The sequence below is a fragment of the Sceloporus occidentalis genome, unplaced genomic scaffold (assembly GCF_023333645.1).
Source record: "Sceloporus occidentalis isolate IW3139 unplaced genomic scaffold, rSceOcc1.0.p SCAF_150, whole genome shotgun sequence".
Lineage (NCBI taxonomy): Eukaryota > Metazoa > Chordata > Lepidosauria > Squamata > Phrynosomatidae > Sceloporus > Sceloporus occidentalis.
The window spans coordinates 1358893-1375744 of record NW_028317130.1 but is presented as its reverse complement, the minus strand read 5'-3'; the positions used below and the strand labels follow the sequence as shown (position 1 = coordinate 1375744).

At 40.3% G+C, this 16852-nt stretch overlaps 1 protein-coding gene across 4 annotated transcripts in view; it reads right to left on the bottom strand.

Annotated features, from left to right (window-relative positions):
* LOC149280662 (protein Dok-7-like) overlaps positions 1-16852 on the bottom strand; it is a 54451-nt gene that overhangs the window by 23898 nt on the left and 13701 nt on the right. For 3 of the 4 annotated variants that reach the window (XM_089500233.1, XM_089500234.1, XM_089500235.1), the window contains 4 exons: positions 15744-15944; positions 10637-10756; positions 4593-4700; positions 1935-2797 (listed from right to left, as the gene is read on the bottom strand). In XM_089500233.1, the coding sequence (XP_089356359.1) occupies positions 1935-2797; positions 4593-4700; positions 10637-10756; positions 15744-15944 (1292 nt within the window). The remainder of the gene's footprint in view (positions 1-1934; positions 2798-4592; positions 4701-10636; positions 10757-15743; positions 15945-16852) is intronic. The other variant, XM_089500236.1, reaches the window with a different exon arrangement.

The window sequence follows — 16852 nt, the reverse complement described above, 5'->3', positions numbered from 1 at the left end:
CAGATGCAGCACCATCTCCAATATTGCAGTGGAAAAAAGCATGGCAACCAGCACAAAAATGTGGCAAAGCACTTATTCTAAAACCAAGCTTTACTTGGGGCATGCTGAGATCATGACAACAGCAGTTGGGCCACCGGGATGTGGATTCTGCTGCTGCTGTTGCTGTTACAGATGCAGCAAAACCATTTAAGTCTCCCGTAATTAAAACTTGCACTTTAAAATATGAAGATATAGAAGAAAGCCCCCCCCCCTTTTTTTTTTTTTTTTTTTTTTTTTTTTTTTTTTTTTTTTTTTTTTTTTGTCTCACATACTATTCTCCTGGCAGGGCTCCTGTGAGTTTGAAAAGAAATTCAACAAGTAAAACTTTTCCCATCATTACACCTGTTAACTGTTGGGCTTCACCAGCTGAATTTCTACTTACCAAACAGCTTCATTTATATACCGCTTCATACTGAACTAACAGTGTCTAAGCGATTTACAACTGTAAGCTAATTGCCCCCAACAAACTGGGTACCACACAAATAATAAAGATTATGTAATGGATAACAACTGTAATGTAAATATTATCTACCAAACTAAATAAGGAAACATCAAAATCAATACATCAAGAAAGAGCAATTATATCAGTGCACAGCACACATTTTAGAAATTATAAGCTGATTCCCACAATATGAGAGCTTTGCATAGGCCACCACTAATTTTGAAAGAGGATTGACTGCACTCTCTAGTTATAAGAAAACGTAAAATTTCTATGGCATCCCAGGGTTCCTCCTTCTTTCCTGTCCCCTTTTTTCGTAAATAATTTTTATTTTCTGAAGTTTAGTTATGATATAAAAGACAAGGAGGAGGAGGAGGAGGAGGAGGAATAGGAGGAATAGGAGCAGCAGCAATAACATAACACACCCTCCTTCCCTTTCAATAGTCTGTCTGGAGGCTTTAGAAACAAGCCGAGTGAATATCAGCAAGCTGCCAGGACAGTAGGAAGAAATAAGCACGTCACATTTGGATTGTTGAGTCAAATAATTTACCTTAAGAATCCTCATCTACCATACTTTAGGTATTATTAATCATCACATTCACCAGATGCTGATGCATGCATATTCCAGGAATTTTGTGTAAAACACTGGTCTACCTCATCCAACCTTTTCATGTTCCTTGTTTCCCACCACTTTCAATAAACATTTTACTAGGATAAATGAGATGTTTTGTCCTATTCTCACAGCCACATTTAGCTAGTTTTTCTCTCAACAAACTTAAGTACTTATACAATATGTGTATTAGTCTGAAAAACCATGCAAAGAATAACATGTCTAAAAAGATAAAACTTTTCACATGTACATCTAAAGTGGTAAAATAACGATAATGCCTTTCTCAAACATGGCACTTCCAGATATGTTAGACTACAACTTCTATTACAAGCATGGCCATGATAGGAATTGGATCCAAACCCCTTGGAGGAACTTCCTGTTTAGACCAGGCTTCTTCAAATGATGAACAATGCTTTATTTATTTTTTGCAATAAAGAATGAATCAAGGTTTCATTTATTGGGAATGAGACAACTGTTTGCTCCTCCAGAACTTTACAGCTTTCGTCTTCAATAATATTTTAGCCCTCTAAAATGGCAATGCACAGGGCATGTTTGATGGTATAAGCTTGCTAAGGCAAAAGAAGTCTGGGTTTAATCAGTGGTAGGAACCCAAATTATACTGCCTTCAAAGACAACAAAGAGTCTTGTGGTATCTTAAATATTAACAGGTTTTATTTAGGATAAAATTTTGTGGATTCTAACCACATCATTAGATCACCTTTGATATCACCTTTGATATCAATGCAATAAATAAAATGAACTGTTATGTATATGTGTCCTGAGAATAACTCAAAATACACAAAATGCTAAAAGCAAGGTTAACACATGCTCAGTGCAATTATTTACCTTTAGCCCACCACAAACTGGGCAAGATGAAAAGACAGCTCGTGTTGTCCCCGGTGGGGAGCAGCATATTTCACAAGTGCTGCTAGAGACCCCAGCAACTGGGGTCACCTCAGTACTTCTAGAGTCTAACATCTGTCCTTGCTGTGTTAGATGTGGCCACTTTGAAATGAAATCCATGCTTTCTTCAGGGAATGAGTCTTTTGTATTTTCTATGAGAAAGGGTTCCTGAGTGCCCTTTTCTCCACTGTATTCAGGAGTAGCTTGTGCTTCCAGATGGGGTACCGGAAGATTCAGGTCACTAATTCCTTGATGTATCTGGTCCTTTGATTGGGAGGAGTTGGGACATTGTGCATCTTTAGCAGATATCTGTAACAAACTCCTGGGTGTGTCATAAGCATGCCTAAGGGAGCTGGGAACCTGGTACTCCAAGCCAGGGTTCCTCTGATGCTCACTAGGTGGGCAAGTGCACACATTCTGGTCTGAGGAAAGATTCAGTGGCAGGCTCAATAGTGACCCAAATTCATCACCATGGCAGATGTCCAGGCTCCCAGCATAGGAGGAGAAACTTCCAGAGTAAGACGAGTGACTCCCAGTAGCTATCCCACTATCAGAAGAACTTTGGCGACCTATTTCTTGTAGCTGTCTAGAGCGAAGCAGTTTAGAAGGTGGCTTGGTGACACTGCGGACAACTTCTGAATGGACTTTTTCTTCCCCAAGGTGACTGCATTTTGCTGCAGGCAGTCCATGACTCTCTTGAGAAGTACTACTTGAAGCCTGATCAGGCCAAATAGTCAATCTGCTCCCAATGCTAGCATCAGAACGACTTGTGTCTGAAGATGAACTTGATAAACTTCTGTCTTCACCTAGGATGAAAGAAGGTAGATGCATTATTGAAATACAAAGAATCATGCTGCACAGTTATTGATCAGAGAGCTATAGTAAAACTGGTGCAACTGATTAATCAATCTTTGAAAGTTAAATGGAATAGGGAGAAATGTTAGTGGTTCATGGGTAGCCATGATTTGGATAATTGTTTCCTCCTCAACCTCAACATTGTTGGCAAATCCTCTGCCACCTAACCTATCTCATTCCATAGCAATTACTCCATCTTCTGCAGCTGGCTCTACCTCTCCTTCTGGCTCAAAACAGCAACATTTGTTGTTTCTCAGCAGCAGTTATTCAAAGAGCTTTGCTTGTCAACTGTCTGCCAAAGTGAGCCTTTCACTTGTCAAATTTAGACCAGGACTACTCTTCACAGATGGCAACTGCAGATGGCATCTTGTAACGAACAGCCCTAATTTGAATCTCACAGTGTTACCATTGATCCCCAACAGACATCAACAGGCAACAACAGATCAGATTTATAAAATGCTGAATTATAAAAATTACAAATTTTATTCAGTCAGCTCACAAAAGATAGCTTATAGTTATTTATTTATTTATTATATTTACTTATGTCTCGCTCTTTTCCCAGGACTGGGACTCAGAGCGGCTTCACAGCATTAAAAACAGTACAATTAAAAACATTTTTTTTTACAAAAGTACATTAAAAAGAAATTAAATTATTACAGTATTAAAACAGATAGTTATTAAAAGAATAAAACATTTTTAAAAGATAAAACTATATACAGTGGACCCTTGTTATACACTGGGGTTTGGTTCCAAGATCCTCCATGGACGACAAAATCTGTGGATAATCAAGTCCAATTAAATATAATGACATAGCAAAATGGTGTCCCTTATAAAAAATGGAAAATCAAGATTTGATATTTGAAATTTATACTTTTTTGAACATTTTCAATCCGTGGATGCTTGAATCCATGTATACGAAATCCGTGTATAAGAAGGGCTGACAGTAGAGAAAAAAAATTGTAGCAAATTTAAAAAAAATGGTTTAATATCCCAGCTTGTCCTCCCTGGGCAGGGAGTTCCAGAGTCTAGGGGCAGCCACCAAGAAGGCCCTCTCATGCATCCCCACCAACCGTGTTTCTGATGGTGTTGGGATGGAGAGAAGGGCTTCTCCAGAGGATCTCAGAGTCTGGGCTGGTTCATACCAGGAGAAACGGTCTGCCAAATAGTGTGGAACTGAGCCATGTAGGGCTTTGTAGGTAATAACCAGCACCTTGAATTGTGCCTTGAAACAAACTGGCAGCCAATGAAACTGTTTCAACAGGGGCATTGTGTGGTCTCTGTAATCTGCCCATGTTAACAGCCTGGCAGCAGCTCTTTGAACCAGTTGAATTTTCTGTACACTTTTCAAGGCAGCCCCATGTAGAGCCCATTACAGTAGTCCAAACGTGATGTAACCAAGGCATGTACTACCGTGGCCAGATCTGGCTTCTCAAGCAACGGGCGCAACTGGCACATAAGTTTTAAATGTGTTAAAGCACTCTGGTCACAGCAGAGACCTGGGCCTCCAGGTTCAAAGCTGAGTCCAAGAGTACCCCCAAACTGCAAACCTGTGTCTTCAGGAGGATTGTGACCCCATTTAACACCGGCTGGATCCCTATCCCCTGATCTGCCTTCCTACCGACCAGGAACACCTCTGTCTTGTCTTATAGTTATCATTCAGAAGCATAATTTAATTGAAATACTATAGATTATGACAGAAACTACAAGAAACAACAATGAATGTCCTTAAATTGTATGTATTCTTACCTCCACTGCCATGGTAACTTGCATGGGATAGAAGGCTGAGGCGCTTTTCTAACTGCAAAGCTTCATGGGCCACTCTCTCTTCCATGCATGCAGGATTTGCACTGGGATCTTAAAAAATAAATATGAGATTTGATTGTAAGTCACTTTTCCCATTAATAAAGAAAGTAGGAAACTTGGGACAAACTTTGTTTTATCCATGATTTGATTCTGTGATCTCAACCATGTAATACAGAGCTCCTCTTGTTTAGTACTGTTAAGTGACCAAAGCTCTGAATGAGAGAAAAAGTGGACAAACCCTCCAAGAAACTGTTACAGGACAATAGAATGGGAGCCTCTGTTTTGGTAAAGGAAAATAATAGATGATGACAGTCAAAAGTAAATACCATAATATTTTATTTCATACCAACTGAGCCAAATCAGCCTTTTTTTGTTATTTGCCATCAAGTCAATTTTGGCTTATGGCGACCCTATATATGAGTGATCTCCGAGATCCCCAGTTATCAACAGCTCTGCTCAGTTTTTGCAAGTTCAGGCCTATGGCTTCCTTGACAGTAGGGTGGGTCTCCCTCTTTTCCTTCTGCCTTCCATTTTACCTAGTGACATAATCTTTTTCAGTGAATCACTTTTTTTCATTGTATGTCCAGAGTATGATAGTCTTAGTTTAATCATCTTTGCCTCTGGTGAGAGTTCAGGCTTGATTTGCTCTATACATTGCTTTATCACATTTGTCATATTAGAGTTCTATTTCCTACAATAGTAAAAGGTCCATCAAGTGTTATTCCTGGACAGGAGAGAATGTTCTGTCACTTAGCCTTCTCAAAGCAAAGAAGCAGGAGTGACACCACCGTTGGCTCTGCTTGTTATAGCAGCAATTGCCTCTGAGAAGAATGGGATGCAGGAGATATACTTCACCAATTCCCATAGCCCTGCCCCATTGCCGCAAACTGAATGATCTTCCTGTGACTTAGCAAACTGAAACAACCTCTCCCACAAACACACATGTTCAATGAGTCTAGTGTTTTCTAGATTGGAAATATCAGAAACATGATGCCTCCCTTCCATAAGCATGTAACTGTTTTCATGATAGCAAGATTAGTCCTGTCAAAGGATAGCAAGTCAACAAACATCAAGGACATATGGCAGGTTTTACCCCAACACCATGGTCCTAAATGTGCTGTTTTACTTTCCCCTGTAGGAATCAACAAAAACATGGATGGACTCAGAAACTTCAATTGAGTTGAGGGAGGGTATCAATCTATGCCTGTCTTTGAGGACCCAATAACCTTGAGCAAACACCAAGTTTTGTCTCCCTGCCAATGTGTTCCAAGTTGCAACCTACGATACTGTATTTACTTAATTCACCATGCTGATTAACAGGCAAATTCACAGAGACAGTTAGGGATACTTTCTGAAGCAATGATTACAACTATACTGAATCAATGCAATGTACTGGAAACACTGAAATAATAATATACTCTGAAAAGTATGTAAATACTCAGTATGAGAAGTTAAATTTCTCATCAGATGATATGTGAGACGTATGATGCTCCATAGAACAAATTTAATACAAATATATTGTGTTAAATGGGAAAATCCTTACAAATAGAAATGTACTACAAGAATCATGTGCTTTATAAGTATGGAAAATGTTCCTTAGAAGAAGATCATAGAATTGGAAGAGATCACAAGGGCCATTCAGTCCAACCCCCTGCCATGCAGGAAATCTCAATCAAAGCATCCCCAACAGATGGCCATCCAGCCCCTGTTTAAAGACCTCCAATGAAGGAGACTCCACTACTCTGAGGGAGTGTGTTCCACTGTCTAACAGCCCTTACTGTCAGGAAGTTCCTGCTAATGTTGAGGTGGAATCTCTTTTCCTGTAGCTTGCATCCATTGTTCCAGGTCCTAGTCTCCAGAGCAGCAGAAAACAAGCTTGCTCCCTCATCAATATGACATCCCTTCAAGTATTTAAACAGGGCTATCATATCACCTCTTAACCTTCTCTTCTCCAGGCTAAACATCCCCAGCTCCCTAAGTCGTTCCTCAGATATACATTTAGACTATGTAATGTCTATGAAATACAATGTACCTAGACTAGAAAATTCTATATGATATGAGGTACCTCTACAAGAAGACTTTGCCTCATAAGTACATAAACGTTGATATAAGAAATATACTATAAATTATAAAACTATAACAACATGTTTATTCTTCTGTAATATAATTTTCCTGAAAACTTAAGCTATTAATAAGGGGAATGTTGTGGTAAATCAGCTTAATCAACAATATGGTTGTTTACAGGCTTGTGAAATAAGCCTATCAAAATGGTGGACTTCAAAAATCTCTAGTGAGATACAGATGGTCAAACATAAGGTCTCACAACAAGAACTCTTAAGTGTGACTCTGAGGTGGAGGATGAGATCAGGGAGAGCCAAATAAGATTGCACTGTAATCACAGCTGTAATCAATGTCCCTCACAATTACTGGTAATTCAAATCAAGAGGCAACATTTCTAGATACCCTAAAAATATGTCATTTCCACAGAACTGGTCAGAGTACAGGAAAAGTGGGACACAGATGGTCCACCAGATATCCCTGGCCCAGATGCTCTCCAACAGACTTCTTCTGTTGAAGCACAAATGGAAGAATGGCAATATGAAAATAAATGTCTTTAAAGCAGTAGTAAAGCAATCTTTCCTCCCACTTGCTAAGCAGAAGAAGGATGTTCATTAGCTTGACCATTTTGAAACACTTGGGAGTAACAAATGTGTTCATACCTCTCAGGTTAACTGTCATAATGCTTGAAAACAAGCACTCCATTTCTCTCTTATGGGGGGAGAAATAATGCTTCATTAAAATTCAACTTTTATATCTGTTTGAGTAGTGCAGGAGAAACAGTGGTGTCCTCCTGTAGGCAGAGTCTTGAATTCTGTCTTGTAATCTGTTTGAATTATGGTGAGGACCCATTGGTCCTTGGTTATAGAATGCCTTAATTTGACCCCGAAAAAATGGTAATATCCATGTTCAGCATTACATAGAATGATAACTCCCAGCACTTCACTAGCCATGTAGTTAACACATCTCATTGGAAGGACTGTCTGCTATTACCAGGAAAATCACTTTACCTACAGATGAACAATTTTCTCAGAAGACAGATAATCCTCCTATTCTTTCCATTTCAAGACAGAATTTCAGTTACACAAAAATACTGATAGCAATTATTATTATACTTTCTGAAAGGTATGTGAACAGCTAAACATGGGTATTGCTTTCAGCACTTGACAGTAGGTGGGAGGTGAAATGGAGATTACCTTCCTTTAAATCTTGCTTTATTTAATCTAGTAGGATATGTACATTTTGATCAAGTTTTTAAAAAGAACATCTGGTGATTTCTTGAAATACTTCAAAGTGTGGGTGTTCCAGTATTCTAAGGCTGCAGTCATAGGCACGCTAAGCATTAAGCACCACTGAACACAATGGGACTTTTTCAGGGCTAAGAGAACTAGGCTGTAAATCATATTTCTCCAGAATAATTGGTGTTGGAGATGCTGGCGAAACATCAGGAATAAACTCTTCTAGAACACTGCCACATAGCCCGAAAAACCCACAAAAAACTATGGATGCCAGCCATGAAAGCCTTTGACTTCACATTAGAAATCTCTATGGGGAGAAACTGTTCCAAGACACCCGAAGACTAGGAAAACTCCAGACCAGGAAAGCACATCTACTCTGCTCACTAACTTTCATGCTACGCTGCAGAGACACAGATACCATACCACAAATTCTCACAACAAAAAGGACCTTCAAATCACCACAGGCCAACCATATCTTCAACAGGATGGAACATGCTCTGTTACTGGAGAGAATACACACCACCTGCAAAGAACTGGCCAGCACAGACAAGGAACTGCTTCTACTCAGCCAAAAGATGAACACCCAAGACTGGGACAAAATTGACAGCCTCACCTTCAGGAAAATGGAAAAAGATATGGCAGATCACACCAAAAGACAAAAACAAAAATTCAACAAATGCCATAAGAACCAGCTGAAACCCGCACTGGATACATCACAGACTATCATCAATCTCACACAGTGGCAACTTTCAAATGAGGAAACATCTATCCTGGCCAAAGGAGGCAACTTAACAATAACGACCACCAGAATCCTTGTGCAGGACATCATTGCCCAGGTTGAATCTGCCCTCCACCATCTCCCAAAGAAGGAAGCAGAAGAGATAAGAGGGGAAACAGCAAGGATTCTGTGCAAAGCAAAACCACCTAACAGCAACATAACCAAAAAAGAAAGAAAAGCCATCAAGGACCTCATTCTGTATGCAGAAGTCATCATTCTCCCAGCAGACAAGTGCAATGCCACTGTAATCATGGATACAGAACAATGCAAACAAAAAATCAAGGAACTCCTGGATCCTACAATATACAAAAAACTGAAACAAGACCCAACCAGCAAAATCATCAGAAAAATGAACACCCTGATCAAAAATTCCTCAATTCAACCAACCACAAGACAAAGTTTGTGCAAATCTGAGGCTCCCCCACCAAGACTATATGGACTTCCCAAGATCCACAAGGATTCCATTCCACTCCGACCCATAGTGAGTGCTATTGGATCCCCCACATATGACTTGGCCAAGTTTCTGGCCACACAATTACAAACTCATATAGGACAGACCCACTCCCCACTACACCAAGGACTCAGCTCACTTCATAGGGAAAATCAATAACCTTGAACTAAAACCTGGAGAAATATTAATCAGCTTTGATGTGGTCTCGTCTCCCTGTTCATCAAAGTTCCCATAATGGACACCATGACATTCATTTGACAGATTTTTCCAGAAGATATCATAGCCCTGTTCGAACATTGCCTCACCACAAGCTATTTTCTGTGGGACAATGGATTCTACGAACAGAGAGATGGGGTAGCAATGGGAAGCCCTCTGATAGCAAACGTTTACATGGAACACTTTGAAAAGCAAGCCCTGGAAACAGCACTGAAAAAGTCCACAACTTGGTTCCAATACGTGAATGACACTTTCACCATTTGGAGCCATGGAGAAGAAGATCTGGCTGTGTTCCTGAACCATCAGAACAACATCCACCCCAACATCCAATTCACTATGGAAAAATAAAAGGAAGGAACACTGCCATTCTTGGATGCCCTGGTCATCCACGAACTGAACCAACATTTGGGTCACACAGTACACAGAAAACCTACACATACAGACAGATACCTGCACAAGAACTCCAACAAAAAAGAAGCACAATCAAAACACTGGTAGACCGGGCAAAACGCATCTGCGAACCCCATTTCTTGGAAGATGAATTGAAGCACCTAGACCGAGCTCTACAGGCTAATGGTTACTCCAGCTCCGACATCAGAAGGGTTTCTAGACCCAGAAAAACCCAGAGGAGGGAAGACAAACAACCACGCAAAGGGAAGATATTTTTACCATACATCAAAGGAGTCACAGACAGAATAGCGAAACTGGTGAGAAAACACAATCCCCCCCCCCCCCCGCCCCCGATGCTGTTGTGAGTTCCTGAAGATTACAAATACTTCTTAGTCTTGTGTCTCCAGTTTGAACATTTTGTTCTGGGTGACCCTGCTGGGAGTCCAGACTCTTGAAAGAGTCTAGAATTCTGATACAATTCCTCTCAGCCTCTCTGAAACACTCAAACTCCCTCATCATGTGAAGATGTATATCCAGGAGAGGGATTAACAGTGCAGACACCAATTTTCAGACTAGTCTGGCGCAGCTTTAAAAGAAGGTAAGATACATACTCCAAAATAATCCCTTTCTATTTAGCATTTTACATTTCTATACAGCTAGATAATCCAAGGCAAAAGCAAGTAGAAAAATTTGATCAAAGGAAAATGGGCATATCAAGGTGTACAACCCATCCTGATATTTAGTGACAACAACCATTTTGTGCTTTCCAGTCTTGGTACCTGGAACCTATCATTCTAAACACAGTAAAGTAATGAAAGTACTATTTAAGTAGTTATGCTATATTTCCTGTATTAACCTGGTAGAACAGGACGTAAGCCAAAAGAGCCTTTCATTGGAGAAATGCCATGAACAATGCAGTCAAAGAGAAAGCTGATCTTCTCTCCTTCCATGCAAGAGAGGAAAAAGACACCAGCCCCTGCAAGAAAGCAAAACATTTGTGATGGGTTTTTAAAAGGAAATAGGAAAACATATTTAGATGATATATTTATGCAAAGTCAAAAGCAGGCCAAAAATATATACAAGGAAATCTAAGGACGTGCAACAGCAAAGATGCCAGTTCCTGAAAAATCATAATATACCATTGTGCAATATGTGTAGAGAACTTTATATGCTATACTGGCCTGAATATTGCTTCACAAAAGATTTTAATGGTAGAGGAGCTACATCTAACTGATGTCACCTTTTGTAAGTTCTTAGGTTATGTATTGCCCTGTGATTCTATACCACGGTGTACTGTAACAGTATTGACATTTAAGGCTACTGCTTTGATAAAGAGGGCTAAATCTTCGGATTGGTGTGTGTTGCAGAGGGAGGCGGAGGTACTTTCGTATGCCGGTGTTATGTATGTTTATGGACTGCTCCTCTGTGAAGCATAATAGATAATAGGTGAATAGCTGTACTGGTTAATAGCTAAGCAAATTGAAAAATCAAACATTTTAAAGTAAAGTTTCAGACATTTAACCAAGGCCTGGAAGGCAGAACAGAAAAGCCTGAATTTCCATGAAACATCTATGCATGAATAGCTTTGTACAAATATTGCCAAGATTCCCTTAATGCATACACTCCCATATTTATTTCCTTTAAATGTTTGTTATAGAAATCAGTCCCAAAGTCTATTTTTAAGGGGGGAAACTCATTCTAAAATTTTAAAATATCTTTCAAATATTATACTGATTTTTTTTTCTGTCCATGTTTCATACACTGTAACAGGCAAAAATCTGGCAAATGAACCATGACATTACTGAGATCACTCACAGGACACAGCTAGGTCAGCTCTTTTCTGCCTTCTAAGACAGAAGTCTACCCAGACTACTAGGGCAGTAGCGTTGCCAGTAATATGTCCTAAAGGTGAGCTTTCAGAAAATATGTATAGGAACATCTCAAATTGTAATCTGATAAATTGTGGGGCTACACAACTCCCTTGTTCTCTGCTTTCTTTAGGAATGCCTTGTCACTAGATCAGGAATTACCAGGCACATCCCTTTTCATGTGCTGAATCAAACTTAATAAGCAGCTGCTGAACAGGGCTATAGTCTTGCCTTAACCTGCTCATGTACAAACTTTGCATGGAGATTTGCTACCTGAGCAAGAAAACTGGGTTCTTTCTCACAGGAAGATCCTTTGCACAAACACAAAACTCTCCTCTTCAGACTCATCACTTTCCACATGAGAAAAATCACAACATAAAGTAGGCACTCCCCCTTCATATATTGAAACCAACTGTAAGTAATGCCTGAACAAGGCCTTACCTTCAACCTGATAATGTAGAAACTAGACATTTCTTGTATTTGTAATCAGTGGTGTACCATCTTAGATATTAACTGTTCTATTGAATCATAACATATTTTAGTGATTCGACTTGCACCACTGTTCAAAAAAATATATGAAGAAATGTCAAGGAAACCATATTTAGGTCTGTGATTTAAACTGAGAATCTCTTTCTTTAATTTAAATCATGATTACAGTCAGTGATTTAAATTGTGTAGGTTTCAGTCAGTCCACCCTGCTCTGTTCCTTCCAAGCAGCCATTGTTATTGTGTGAGAGTTCTTTGGAGTGTATTTGACATTTGTTTGTTTTATACTCCAGTCTATGTACATAATTCAGCAGCAAATGAGTAATAGCGTGCCCAAATAATTCCTGTATCTTCAAAACAAATCAAAACACATGGTAAACACAACTTTAGAGAGCAAGAGATTCATAGGGAACATGTTGCTCAGTTCGGGGGGGGGGCTTCTGGGGACAGGACTTGCATACCGCATGGGAGTGCACATAGAAGTGCACACACCGGAAAAACACACACACAGCCCTGCACCAGCTCAGAAAGCCCTGCTGTGGCCAGGAGAGTAGGCCTCATACTCCCCGGCTGCCCAGAAAGCCCCACGGCAGTCAGAAGAGCATGTCCCACACATCCCCGGCTGCCCAGAATGCCCTGCAGTGGCTGGGAGAGCTGGCCCTGCACAACCCTGGTGGTCCAGAAAGCCCCATGGCAGCCATAAGAGCAGGCCCAAGGCCCCAGGAAAAATCTGCAGGGTGCAGGGGACCAATGGAGTGTCACCCCCCTTCTGGGGTGTCACCCAGTGCAACCCGCACACACACACCCAGTGACGTTACTCTTTGCAACAACAACTAAGGTTATTTCCCTTTAGAAAGTTCAACACTGGAAACACATCTAAACAATGACCACACTCTTCTGTTAGAACATGGATAATGCTAACTGAAACAGGGATGAAGCTGAGAGGGGCAAGAATGAGAAGGTAAACATCCAATATAATGCATAACTAACTACATATAAGAGTGACACAGTCTGTGTGTTGAAATGTAGATGGTTTTGAATAAATATGTGGGGAAGGGTTAAAACTACAGAAAAGGGCTATGCGAGGAGGTTCTAAATATATAAATATATCTCCTTTCTGCACTTCCCCACCAAAACTGGGAGTTACTTTTAGTTTTGAGATACCAAAGGGAAACAGACTGGCGAGAAGGAGCAGCATTCTTCCAAAGACATATGTTGCAGCCCCAATCTGCCTTCAACATGGCCAAAAAAGGAGCAGATAAGATCTGCTCCTTTTTCAGCCAGGAAAAAGCTGGTTTTGCTGGCCCCGCTGAGGCCCCATGGTGGCTTCATGACAATCCAGCGGTGTGCGGCATGTAAATGATGTGCCGCTGGAGCATCATGAAGCCACCCATGTCTGGGCAGCTGGCAGCTTCCTGGCATCATCACAACATGTGGCGTCTAAACAATGTGTGTTGATGATGCCCAGAAGTAGGCTTATTTCACATGTTTGTTCGGGCCCACCACTGGGGAGAAAACAGATGAAGGAGACACAGGAAATGACTGGCAACAAGTTGAAGACCTCCAGTCTCTGTTACTCCATTTTGAACTGCCTTTGCTACAGAACTGGCTTATACAAGTTTAGAAGTGGCATGTATTTGAATGCATAATCTGTCATATGCAGTTAATTTTACAGACATCAAAAGCAGCTAATTCTATACTAATTGGTTGTATATTTAACACTGATTTTAATTAATCATTTTTCTCACTAGGAAATATGAGTTTTATGAAATCATAATGCACATCTCGAATATGGAGTACAGCAGATCCTCCCCTTATGTGCAACACAGACCACATGTAGGAGATATGCCTGAAGTAAATTGAGCTAATTTCATCTGTACACTGATGGTACCCACCTCTATTGCAGCAGTACTTAGTGCTGTAATGGGATTCATGAGGGCAGATAAACTGAAGTTGAATCCTGATATGTTGGAGCCTCTATGGACTGGTGGTTCTAAGATTTGGGAATCGGGTAAGCAACCTGTTCTGAATAGGGTTGCCTTTTCCCCAAAGGAGCTGGTGCATAGCTTAGGAGTACTTCTAAACCCATCTGTCATTTAAATAAAACAAACAGCTTCATTTATATACCGCTTCATATTGAACTAACAGTGTCTAAGCGGTTTACAACTGGAAACTAATTGTCTCCAACAATCTGGGTACTCAATTTAACGACCTCGGAAGGATTCAAGCCTGAGTCAAGCTTGAGCCCTTTCACTGGTATTGAACTTGCAGCCTTATGGTTTTGAGTGAGTGGTTGCAGTACAGGCATTTAACCATTGCGTCACCAGGCCTCTTTAGCCATAGAAGTACATGCACTGGTGACTTCCCAATTAGTTACCATAATGCACTATATGTGGGTCTACCCTTGAAAATATTTGGAAGCTACAGCAAGTGCAAAATAGGATTGTTGACCAGGATATCACATAGACAAGACATAATACCAGATGCTGCACTGGCTGCTAATTTGCTTCTGGACTGAATTTTAAATGAATATATTTGAAGTCCCAAATGACTTGAGAACTCAAAACTTGAAAGAGTGTGTCTCCCTATATATTTCTGCCCAAGAACTGAAATCTACTGGTGGATCCTTGCTCTGTCTCCTACTAGTGGGGAAAATATATCATGCCACAACACAGAGCAAACCTTTTATGTTGTGGAACGCTGTTTATGAAATGCCTTCTCCTTGGATAGGTAGTCCTGTTTCTTTCCTTAAAGCCTTTTGGGCCTGTTTTTATTACTTCTTAAAATGGATACATATATGGTTTTAATTGTATTAAACTTTCTGCTGTTTTAATCTGGTAATTTATTTAAAATGCCTTTATCCTATTTAAATTCTTCTGGGTTTTTAAAAATATATTAAACTGTTTATATTGTTTTAATATAAGATCTCACAATAAAGGGTGGGATGCAAATATTTTAATAAATATGAGGAAATACCCCTTTGCATTGGTGTCCAGGAGGCTTCAGAGCACGGCGTATTGATGCCGCATGTTCTGAAGCTAGCTTCTGAAGCATGGACTGGCTTCTGGGCGCTCCAACAGTGCAGTGTTTACATGTTGCATGCCGCCAGAGTGCCATAAAGCCAACTTCCACCCATGGCAGGGCTGAAAAGCTGGTTTTTTGCTGGTACAAAAAGGAGCAGCTATTTGCCGCTTCTTTTTTGGCAGGCAAAAAGGCAGATTGGGGCCATGGCATGTGGTTGCCATGGCCCCAATCTGGCTTTCTCAGGGGCGGTTGAAGCCATCCGTTTGGGGTGGTCTGTTTCACCTCTGAGTAAACCTTACCAGAATAGGAAGAGTGACATTTGTTTTTGACTGTTTCAGTTCAGAGGCCAAACATTTCACATTACCTTTTAACCTGTTTCCCTGCCCAAAAATAACTAATGAAAATGGTAAGATTTTCCTAGATCATGTTAGACCATGTGAGGAGCTTCAGTACAACAACTGGGAATTTCACAACATATCAACCTCCAAAGGTATAAGCAGTTTAGAAAGCCATTTACAGCTTCGCATGGTTTGGATCTTTCCTATAACCAAACAGTGAAGCAAATATTAAGTGCAGAAGACTCACAGAAGCCACATCGAGTTCCACCTTCAAAGACAAATCCATTAGGAACAGCTCCATAGCGTCGAAGATCTGAGAGTTTCCACTGCCCCATGATAGTAGGTGGGTTGTCTTTTACTAGTACCAGAATATCATTGCAGAAGTGGAGAGTTGCTGGACCACTTTCCAGTTTAGTTCCTGGTGCAACCACAACGTGAAACCTGTGAACTATTGGGGTAAAGGGAGAGGTGGGGGGATGAAGTGACAAGAAACTGAATTAAGTATTTTGCAAAAAATATCAAAATAAAACAAAAAAGCCCTGTGAAATAATCATATTTTGCAAGCTTAGATTTTATAACAAAACCTAACAAATTTTCATATCAATTAACATACAATGACTTTAAAAATTAAGAGAAAAATATTTTGAAAATTGCAAGAATCGTAACACATAATAAGAAAACAAAATTTCTTAAGGTTAAAATGATTTTTTCTTTGTTCAGCGTGATGTTTGGCTTGGGCTATAAACTTTAAAGCATTATCTTTTTTTTTTTTTAAAGATGTTTAAGCCATTTTGAAAATATTGTCAGCCACATGTTGTTTGAGCTCTAAAGAGTTCCAGCTAGGCATGAGTTACATTTTGGTCACTATCAAAATTAGCTACACTTTACACAACACAACAGTTACTGACACTCAGTATCAACTGATCACTTGGGGAAGCTTAACAGCATTGAGACTCTGGGTATTAAAGCATAATATGATTTGGCTGTGTGTGTATATGCCTTCAAACCCACGGAAGGCTCAGTTGACCCTCTCTCTATGCTGTTTTTGTAGGCAGGCAAAGATCTTTTTATATAGGCAGGCCCCCGGCTCTTAACATGTGACAGAGGAGTATTTTAATGGGGATGCTGGGGGGGGGGGGTTACTATGGGGCAAAACATATGAGTAGGAAGGGGTGGCTTGAAGCTGCCCCTTCCAGATTGGGCCACAGCAACCACATGGGCTCCAATCCACCTTAAAGCCAGCCCAAAAAGGAGCAGCAAAGATCCACTCCTTTTTGGGCCAGAAAAAAGCCAGATTTTGTGGCTCTGCTGCAGCCAAAGCCAGCTTCAAGACACTCCGGAGGCATACAGCATATA